The following is a 10,960-nucleotide window of genomic DNA, read 5'->3' on the forward strand; positions in this document are numbered from 1 at the left end:
AATTATTTCATCATCTCAGTCTTTATCTAATATGCATAAGCACCAGCTCCAGCCGAAGAAACAAGTGTATGCTAAAGATTTCACCGTACTCAAGTACTAGAGTGAACCAGTGTAGTCCAGACCTGTCAGAATACTAAAACTAATAACTGGTTGGAACAAAAACCACGACGCAGACGGTCCTCCAGGACCGGAATCATTCTTGGAAAACACATTACAGTGGCATATTTAATGTCACCTCTGTCATCAAACAAAACTAGTAGTACTGCATGTACTAGGCTGTAATGACGAATAATTTCTGTTTCGATGGCTTGTAGACTATGCTTAACATGTTAGGGGATTACTTATTCTTCTACGACAGCGGTTGAACATACACAGGTTTATACATGCTATGGCTTGTAAACAGACTGTGCTGCATGCGATCTAGCAAGAAACATATATAGATAGCCAGCGAGACACCCCGATATAGTTAACTAGCAAGCTAGCTGGAAGAGCTTCTCTTAGTCTTATAATAGAAATAGCTTCCATTCCTAGGTAGCCAGCTAGCTAGCAATCTCAGACTGTCTCGCCAGCTAGCTAGCAAGCTATCCATTTCTCTTGCGAGCTAGTTGGTGATCTGTGAATCTCGCTATAGAGAGATTGTGATGGCTAGCTAGCGAACGTTATTTCTTGCTAGCTAATAAAATATTTTTGTAACAGTCTATGGCAAATACAAACAAAAGTTACCATTCACGTTTTGACAGAGAGATCAGACCATATACTGTAGATCAGTACAAGCGGCGCAACGCAACGGCAAAAAGTAACACGTAACCGAAAACGTAACCTTTGAAGTGGATGAAGTGCATGACGGGGAATGTCAGGCCAAATTTCTTCCCCTCCCAAATTTCAGTTTGGCCTGACAAGTCCCCTGCCTGCAGGCAGACTCTTCTCCTGGAAATACCACGCCTTCAAATGGCGAATAGGAAAGCAGTGCATTTTTGATGCGCAATGACAAAACTACCGAAAACTTTGAACGCTAAAAAAATTAGCTATAACGGTGATTTTTTCAGAGTTCTCATTTGATGGGCAGATGATTCATTTTAGTTAGATTGGGCATGGATAGGCATCAGCAGTCTAACAGTATGAAGAACTGCGTATCGAAGTTAACTTTAGCCAGACATGCGAAGCTAGCCAGCGGAGAAAAGACGTCTGATTTACTGGAGAGAGTTTAAATTAGGGAATTTTCACGTAATACTATTACTAATAGTTTTTAATCAGATGTCTCATTTCCAGCCGGAAATAAGATGTGCAAGTTTTTGCGTACTGTTGGGTGAGTAAGCTACACGCGTGCATTTGGCACTAATGTGTTTGGTTTCAAAAGGTTTAAAATAAAGGTCGTTTAAGGTGAAGTAGATAATTGAAATTTCAAAACCGGCTCTAGAAAATGGCCAAGGCGCGAACTGACTTGATAAAGGTCTCTGCAGGTTCTGGAGCGAGGATACATCGCATGATAAGATGATGTCCGCACATTGCTTTTATATAATATTATATAAAATTATATAATCTAGATGGGTAGAGGTTGTTTGAGAGGGTCAGAGAAACTGGGCGTGGATGGGGTATATGGGATATTAGGGGGAGGAAAGGGGAAAGAGGTGGTGGGTAATGCTCTTAGTTTTCTCAGAGTAACAGGATTAGTGCCTTTTAGTTTTGCTATCATTTGGCTATAATTATGTAGGCTTCAGGATTTTTGCTTATAATCAGCCATGGTGCTTTGCCACGGAAAGATCTAGAGCATTACTGTAACATGAATCCCCAAAATCAAATACATTTAAATGCGGTCACTGACAACACTCTATACAACTTTCTGAAAAATAATCTGACCTCCACAATGCACAAGATAGCATCTATAATACCGTATGCAGTGTCATCCGAAGTTTGGGAAAAAAGCCAATCTGATCTTGCACACCTCATCACACCAGCTGTTTAGGCTACCCAATCAACATACAGATTTAGTGCACGGTTGCTTAAATTTCACAAGTAGATCAAAGCAAAGAGACGGTGGGGATCAAAAGTCTGAGGGCAAAACCAAGTTCTGGTTGTGTTCATTATTTATGAAGGAATAATGCCATGTAATGTAAGAATACATTGTTTTAACACATATCCGACACTTATGAAATGGGAAGCTGCGTAGATATCTTGTTCATCCACCATAAGCTAAGTGTTTCTCTATTTGTTGTCACACTGTGTTTCATTCAGTGTGTGTTCCTATGGCTCATTATCCAAATATCTGTGCTGTTAACTAAGACATACTGCGGAAAAGTAAGGCTATATGAATAATGATGAATAATAGCATAACTGTCGGTGTCTTCTGACTTTTGGTTCCCATGCACTGTATGTTGCCGCTTAGTTTTTAAATAAAAACTAGCTTCAGCTTTTTGGAGTGCTCTGCACATGTATTATGCATAAAGTGACTAATTTATTTTATGTACGCACATAGCCTACCACTAGAAAAAACACTGAATTTGTCACCCTCACCCACATAAATCTATTTACACTGTTAGTAATAACGCATAAGTTGCCCAGCTTGTCTGTTTACTCATACCGCATTTTGTAGAAGGCCTAATGTTATTAGCAATAGGTAGCACTTAGCCGAGTAGCCTAACCTGACTAGTTATACGAAGTGCTATCATTGTGCCGAGCGGGAGTGAATTTGATGGGGAAAGTGAGTTTTTACCATCAATCTCTACCTTCAAAAAAAAAAAACTATTTGCTTTACCCCAGATATAATGGGACCCGTGTCATCCAGAAAGTTCCAATTTGACTCATCTGACCATAGAACATTATCCCAAAAGGCCTGGGGTCCATGCAGGTTCTTTTCTTTGCAAATATGAGATAAGCATTGATATTTCTCTTGGTTAGCAGTGGTTTCCACCTTGCTACTTTCCCATGAATTCCATTTTTACTGAGTCTCTTTCTTGTTGAGGAGGCGTGAACACTGACCAAAGCTGAGGCGAGTTCTTTGGATGTTCTTCTGGGATCTTTTGTGACTTCCTGGATGAGTTTTCCTTGGAGAAATTTTGGCAGACCGGCCACTCATGGGAAGATTCACCACTGTTCCAAGTGTTCCCCATGTGGTGATAGTGGCTTACCAAACTGATGTATTTCAACAACTTTTTTTCTAACCCCTTTTGGAATTTCTTTTGATTATGGCATAATGTGCTTGTAGAAACTTTGTGACAACTTCACTCTGATGGTAAGGTTCTATATCAGTGAGGTTTAGATTCAAAAGGGCTGGGTGCAATTAAGCCTGGCTGTGTTCAGTCTGCTGAATCTAATTATCCATTAAATTTGTTTAAATTCTTGATTAAGTAACTTAGGGGGCAATTACTGTTTCACATGGGTGATATGGGTGTTTGATAACTTTTTTTATTAAATGAATGAAATATATATATAGGCCTATATAATTTATGTGTTTTGTGTTTACTCTTAGTTTCTTTGTCTAATATTACATTTTGCCTAATAATCTGCAACCATTCAGTGTGACAAATATTCAATAATAAAAGAAATCAGGAAGGGGGCAAACACTTTTTTACAGCAATGTATATGCTTGTGTGTGTGTGTATAAACCAAAATTAAAATAAATAAAAACTTCATGCATCACTGCCATATTGGTGGACAAAAATTTAGATTTAAATGATTTAAACTATAAATTATTCATTCTTATGCGTGAATGGCCCAGTCCTGTGAGATTTATCTCTTATGCGTGAAAAGCCCAGCCCTGTGAGATTTCCCTCTTATGCATGAAAAGCCCAGCCCTGCGATATTTCGCCCTTTTAATGGTGACTGAACATCCAACTTCCCTCCCCTAGCCCTGCTGGCAGCATCTTCAGTCTACTCTGACCGCATGTTTGTGAGCCTCGGCCATTCCCTCACTCTCCCCTGCCGTGGAGACCCCAGCAGGGATGTGGAGTGGTGGTTTCAGCAGTATGGGTATCCTGACTGGCTGGATGTGGCTGAACTCCACAACAGATCCATTTCCACTGGAAACGGCTTCCAGGGACGGGTGGAATCCTTCCACTTAAAAGATCCGGGAAACTACAGCCTCCTCCTCAGTCCTGTGGTGTACAGTGACCTCGGCATCTACACGTGCCAGTACAGAGATGGGATCCTTCTTTCAGATGTGAAACTAGAAATTAGAGGTCAGTACATGTTGCCTTTTTTCCGACAGATTGAGTGAATGTTTTTAGTGCTTGTGGATTTGATAGCCATAAAAGCTGTTTTTTGACAAAGGATATTACTATTATTATTCTTACGATTGTTTTTTGGGGGACAGGATCATTCCAGTCTGTATAAAACCCACAAGCCTTGGATGGTATGCAGTAGACAGCATATGCTGCATCAGGGCCTTCATCTACCCCAAGCAACATGGCTGAGCTGTTAATTCCTGTATGCCAGGAATGCTTTGTAAATCTCTGTCTGCCTGTTTCTCTCTTTCCCGCTCTCTTTTTCTGTCTCTCTCTCAGTCCCATCAAATGTTTCCGTAGCGATGGGAATGTCCGCCAGTCTTCCTTGTTTGGGGAAAATGAATACCAGAGCACGTGCTGTTGATCTGGATATCCTCTGGAAGAGAGGTGGAGAGAACGTTTACCTGCTCCTTAAGAACACCATCACATATGGGCCCGGGTTCGAGAACAGAGCTTCAGTTTCCCCAGAACAAGCCCTCTATGGAAACATGTCTTTAACCATCAGACAGACACGGTTTTCAGATGAAGGCGACTACCAGTGCTTCTACAACGGTCCAAAAGAGAATCCAGATTCTGCCAGTCTGGTTGTGACAGGTAAAATTCACTTTAGATCTGCAGTTCTGTAGGGCAGCCGAGCAGCTCAGGTGTATAAGTGTGTCTGGTGTGTATTATTTATTTTTTCATGTGGTAATTTTAATCAGGGCAAGTGTAACAATTTTTCATAATTTACAGAAGTATTGTTTGATGTACCGCAGATTTGATGAAAGATGACACCAGTAATTTTTGGATGCCATAATTTGCCCTGTATCATTTTTACCTTTTTACATGATCAAGCTGACTGCTGTTGATAATGTGTTCATATCCCCTGTAAATATGCATGTAAATGTAAAATATGTAAACATGTAAATGAATTCCCTGCCCTCACAGGCCACCCACCCCAGACCCTCACAGTGAAGCCCGGTGGTTTGCTCTCCATACCTCTCTATACCGCAGACCCAGTGAGGGTAACATTCAGTGCAGGCCTTGGTTCAGATGAGGTGCTGATGCTCGATGCAAATAAAGGCCCAGCCAGGTATGGGGAGCGTTGTGCTCAGAGATGTGAGCTTCTGGCCCAGAACTACACCCTTTTGCTGAGGAGTGTGACACTGGAGGATGCCGGAGTCTACAAGGTGACCGATCCTGAGACCAACAGGACCATCGGCTCAGTCTCTCTGCACGTCTCAGGTACGGTCCTCCTCTTCAGCTCTTTGTGTTTGTGCAGATGCAGGGCTCAGCATCTTATTGGTCCACTCTGTTATTCCTCTGAGTTATAGCTGCTGTAATCCATTGGGAAAATAATGTGAATAATAATAATATTAATATAAAATAAAAATTATTTTTTCACAATGCCTCATGTTTTATTGTCCCCTTGAGCACAATACACATAAGAGACACAAAAGTATAGGTTTTAGGCTTTTGCAATCTTAGGCTATGGTTTCTAAGATGTAGCCTAGCTTTGTCAATTTTTCTGTCTTCCCACAAATTTGCTAAATAAAACATTTATCAAACAATGATTGTAGACTATCAGTGTACTAAGGCCTGACTATTATTGAAAATAAGACTGATTCTCTTTTAGTCTACAGTTTTTATGGAATTTGCCTAAAATTTGTATATTTTCATAATGCCACTGAATTTACTGAAATGTATTGGCCTGTGGACTGCTTTACTCCAGACAGTATAAAAATGGCCTGTTGCAGCCTTTAGTGCAGGTTTTCACCTCTATCTGGCCACAAATTACTGTACTGGGTTTTCTGTCTATACAATAAAGCTGGAGAAAATTCTCTGATGCCTTTAAGCTGGTTTGCTGCTATAAGACAGGATTTAGGCACAGAAAATGTCCTAGGAAATGGCAGTGGCTTCCTGAGAGTAGAAGAATGTCACTATAGCCCCCACCCCCATAACAGAATCATGCAAATCTGCAAAAACTGCCCCCCTGTCCCCTTTCTTGATCTTGTCTTGACCTCTCTGCTGCGTTTGATACAGTTGATCCTGATGGTGACTCTGGCCCTCAAACCGGTATCTCAGCAATTCCAACGGGATGTACTTTTCCTAACTTATCAACACAGTCCCACTGTCTTAACACTTAGTGCAGGAGTTCCCCAGGGCTCCATCTCAGAGTCCTACTGCCTTAGCATCCACAGTCTCCTCCCACCTACGCTGGCACTTCGTATTATGTTGTAGGTTTACAACGTTACTTCAGTGCCTACTACTAATGTGCTACTACACTTAGTCAGACTGCTAACTTGGCATCAGCTCTGCTTGTTGTATGAACCTTTATGGAGGCACTTTTTGTAAGTCCCTCTGGATATTTGCTAAATGTATTATTTCTGATGTTGTTGTTATTATCATTGTTGTTGTTATTAATATTATTATTGTAGTCTTTCCTTCTTGATTATTACCTGCTCTTCTCTATTTCTCCCAAATGAGTCCCTCTTTCTCCATGTTCTCTGCAGGACACTCTGCTGGAGCAAGGGCTGGGATAGTGGTGGTGGTGATGGTGTCGCTGCTGGTTCTGGCTGGGAGTGCCTTTGCAGTCTGGAAGTTCTTCATAAAGCCACAAAACTTTCCAAATGTATTTCATGTCCATAGAGCCAGTACAGGAGATCTCTAAGTTTCCATCAGCAGAGCAGCATGCCTTCTGTTTCCTGACAGCCCTGAACCCCCCTCTCTCTGTGTCCTGTAGGGCAGTTGAAAGTTGTTTCTCTGCAGTCCTCTCTCTGAGGGCTCACATTCTTTATTTCTGCATAAGCTCCCAAATGAGTCTGTCTGTTACTTTCCTCATTCCAACACTATCTTCCACTTCCCTTCAGGTTCGGCAGACCCCTCATGCCAGATACTCATAATTATAAGATCACAAAGCTATAGATGACACTGGGGGGCATTAACTTCCTCCTTGCATGTAGAGGACGCATAGTAAGGACTGTTCATTCACTGTTAACCACGCTTGTGGTGTGAACCCTCATGGTGTGATATCTTTGGGCTGTGCCAACTCAGCGCCTAGATAACTGCTGCGTATCCCTATAGAGCACCACCGGCGATTAGTGGGCACCCTCAGTAAATGGTAATGGTAAATGGACTGAATTTATATAGCGCTTTTATCCAAAGCGCTTTACAATTGATGCCTCTCATTCACCAGAGCAGTTAGGGGCTAGGTGTCTTGCTCAGAGGCACTTCGACACGCCCAGGGCGGGGATCGAACCGGCAACCCTCCGACTGCCAGACAACCACTCTTACCTCCTGAGCTATGTCGCCTATTTCAAAAGCGAATGGAGGAAAGTCTAATTGAATAATTAGCAAATACAATTACAATATCCAACAGGTCTGAAAAACTCCAAGTGAGTGCAGGCTATTAGAATATTACAGTATTAGAGTTCCCTGGCCTGCACATCTTAAAAATGAAAAAATTCTTCATCTTCTTGTAACCTGAACCAAAAGTAATCATGTTTGGTATGGGTATATTTTAATACTCACAACGAAGGTCTGGCTACAAAGTATATCCACCTATCTTGCATTGCTAAATAATTATCCAACTAGATCAAAATTGAATAAATATTTACCAAAGTTATTGAAACCCGCCCCACAATGGGAAAGGCGGACGTGATAGGAAGATGTGCCCTCCAAACAGCCAATGACAGCTCAGCTCGCTCTATCCCGGTCAGGTTTTTAAGGCAATGACCACCCAGGCCGCGTCTCTTCTTTTTATCTTGTTCAAATTTTTCCTTTTTCCTCCGTACCCGAGCCGTGGCTCACGTTGATTTTTAGGAAGCTACCCTAGCCTCAGTGTCCCCGCCGAATAACCCTGGATCGCTGTACCGTTGGACTTAAGAGTGTTCGCACCGCTTTGGAACCGTGTGTGCTGACGGGCTCGTGTTGGGAGTCCGGTGTCGCCGATCGAGCTGGACTGTCTAAAGCTGCATTTCCCAGCTTTGAACTTAGCGTGTGCTGCCTCAGCTGGGTCTCAGGGATCACTTTCTCCTCCACACTCCGACTCGTAAGTAACGCCATAATTCAAAGTTTAACCTACTGTTAGCTATTGGTATGCTAGGATATGCGTACATGCGTATGGAGCCAGCAGTAGCAAGACAGTGGGTAGACGGTAAACCTAATCGTATGGTTAAAGAACTTTGTGTTATGAGTCGAGTATTATTATTATTATTATTATTATTATTAATAATAATAATAATAATAATTACATTTATATAGCACTTTTCCAAATGCTCAAAGTGCTTTACAGTGAAGGGGAACTCACCTCACCCACCACCAATGTGTAGCACCCACCTGGGTGATGCACGGCAGCCATTTTGCGCCAGAACGCTCACCACACATTAGCGAAGGTGGAGAGGGAGAGAACATTTATTTAGCCAATTAAATCTGGGGATGATTTTTAGTGGCAAGTTTTTGCGAGAGCCAGATCTGGGATTTGGCCAGGACACCGGGGAACCCCCTACTCTTAGCGATAAGTGTCATGGGATCTTTAATGACCACAGAGAGTCAGGACCTCGGTTTAACGTCTCATCCGAAAGACGGCATCTCCTACAGCACAGTGTCCCCGTCACTGCACTGGGGCATTGGGGTTTATTTGTACCAGAGGGAAGATTGCCCCCTGCTGGCCCACCAACACCACTTCCAGCAGCAACTCAGTATTCCCTGGTGGTCTCCCATCCAAGTACTAACCAAGCCCACGCCTGCTTAGCTTCAGCCATTCGGCAGGAGCAGAGTGCATGGAGGTATGGCTGCTGGCAAAGCTGGCAAAGCAGCCAAATAGTGTAACTGATTGTTGTCTGTCTCATACTAATCATAGGCTATGTGCCTAAAATTATTTTAGTAGTTATTAGTTCATAGTGAGTTTTTGTGTAGCAGTACCCAGCAGCCTTGTTGAGAGGGCGTTTCACTTATGAACTATAATACTAATACTGTAACATCTGAGTCGTCACTAGATAGTACATTATATGTACGGAATTGTATTGTGCTATACTGTGCCAATATCCTATCCCATATTACAACCAAACTGCTTAACTTCCAATAACAATTATTAGTCATTGAAGCTTATATTTTTGTATATGTGTGTTTATGTTTCCTCTCTCATGCTGATGGAATGATCTCACCAACAAAGTAAAATAGAAACATTTGAATTCATAAGTGCCATGGGTCAGTTCCCTCTAAATAATTTTAGTCCAGAGGGAAGATTGCCCCCTGCATTGAGGCTGATAAAGGGTGATCTCCAGTTAGTCTGGGTTCAGTATTCAGAATGCTGTGCCATTAACAAGCTGAGGGTGACCCCCTAATAATTAAATTTGAAATAATACAATAAATTAATTTAAATTTAATAACTCAACTAAGTTCTATCATCCTTATGACAGTCCGACTTCTCCCATCGAACCCCATCTCCCCGTATAAACTCGTCTAAGTATTAATTGCTTTAAAAATTTAAAAGTAACCCAGACCCGAGCCGTTACCAACAAATACAGACAGTATCCAAAAAAGAGCATTAAAATTCTGGATGCACCTCAATTCAAGTCCTCAAGACACATTGCAATTTAAGGCAATGAAAGCCCAAGAGCTCAGTCATGAAAGAGTCCTCTCAGTCAGCTGGTGATGAAGCTGACTAACCCATTAACCCAACTAACACAAATCACAGACCAGCTTCATACCAGCACTGCTTACCAACAAATCAAAGTAAACCAAGTAATGAAACAGATCAAAATCTCTTCTTTGGAATATTGGGATAATGTAACCAAAACACAAAACAAACTAGATTGCTGTCGGACCCTAAAAAGAGACTACAAATTCGCTGAGTATCTCTTCTCTGTCAGAGATAAAAAGCAGAGGCAGATCCTGACCAAGTACAGGCTGAGTGACCACACACTTGCAATTGAAAAAGGCAGACACTGGAATACATGGTTACCAAAAGAAAAACGTATATGTGGTCACTGTAAGACAGGAGAGGTGGAAACAGAGATGCGCTTTCTCCTACATTGTGAAAAATATTCAGAAATTAGGACACATTACTTCAACAAATTTTCTCTAATTATAAAGGACTTCCTTTCCCAAACAAATGAGAAAAAAATGCAAATCCTGCTAGGAGAAAGACCAATTTTATGGTCTTAGTATTTACACTTATTTTATTTATTATCATTTATTTTATTCTATTTTGTTTTATCAACACTTTACTGTTGATCATGCATTTAATTTTATTAACATTTCAGTTTTTTCATAAAATTTACTTTGTGTAATATTTTGTCATTTTATTTCTTGTTATTTTTATTGTTTGTATTGTATTTTATTATGTATTTTTTATTATCTTAACTACCCACCTTTAGCCTGTAAATCCATTTTAACATTTTATGTTTTGTCAATCACTGGTAAAACACTTTGAATTGCAATTTGATTTGTCCGAATGGTGCTATGTAAATAAAGTTTGATTGATTGATTGATTGATAGTTCATAGTGAGTTTCTGTGTAGCGGTACCCAGCAACCTTGTTGAGAGAGCATTTCACTTATGAACTATAATCCTAATACTGTAACATCTGACTCGTCACTACATAGTACATTATATGTACGGAATTGTTAGACAGCGCTCTCCTCCACCATCATCAAGTTAGTGTGTGGGTGCATATGTGTGTGTGTGAGTGCGTATGAGAGAGTATGTGTGTTGTGACGGCCCTGTGTTGACAGGACAGGTCAGGTGTCCGTGGGTGCG

At 41.2% G+C, this 10,960-nt stretch overlaps 1 protein-coding gene and 1 long non-coding RNA gene across 2 annotated transcripts in view; both read left to right on the forward strand.

Annotated features, from left to right (window-relative positions):
* The window catches only part of LOC118219213, a 155,857-nt gene that overhangs the window by 26,247 nt on the left and 118,650 nt on the right, over positions 1-10,960 (forward strand). The window contains exon 3 of the mRNA XM_035402209.1: positions 4,500-4,814. Coding sequence (XP_035258100.1) covers positions 4,500-4,814 — 315 coding nt within the window. The remainder of the gene's footprint in view (positions 1-4,499; positions 4,815-10,960) is intronic.
* Positions 852-3,423, forward strand: LOC118218866. Its single transcript, XR_004763570.1, has 2 exons — positions 852-1,306; positions 2,963-3,423. It is a non-coding gene; the product is annotated as an uncharacterized LOC118218866 (long non-coding RNA).

This window comes from Anguilla anguilla, chromosome 19 (genome assembly GCF_013347855.1).
Source record: "Anguilla anguilla isolate fAngAng1 chromosome 19, fAngAng1.pri, whole genome shotgun sequence".
NCBI classification, from domain to species: domain Eukaryota; kingdom Metazoa; phylum Chordata; class Actinopteri; order Anguilliformes; family Anguillidae; genus Anguilla; species Anguilla anguilla.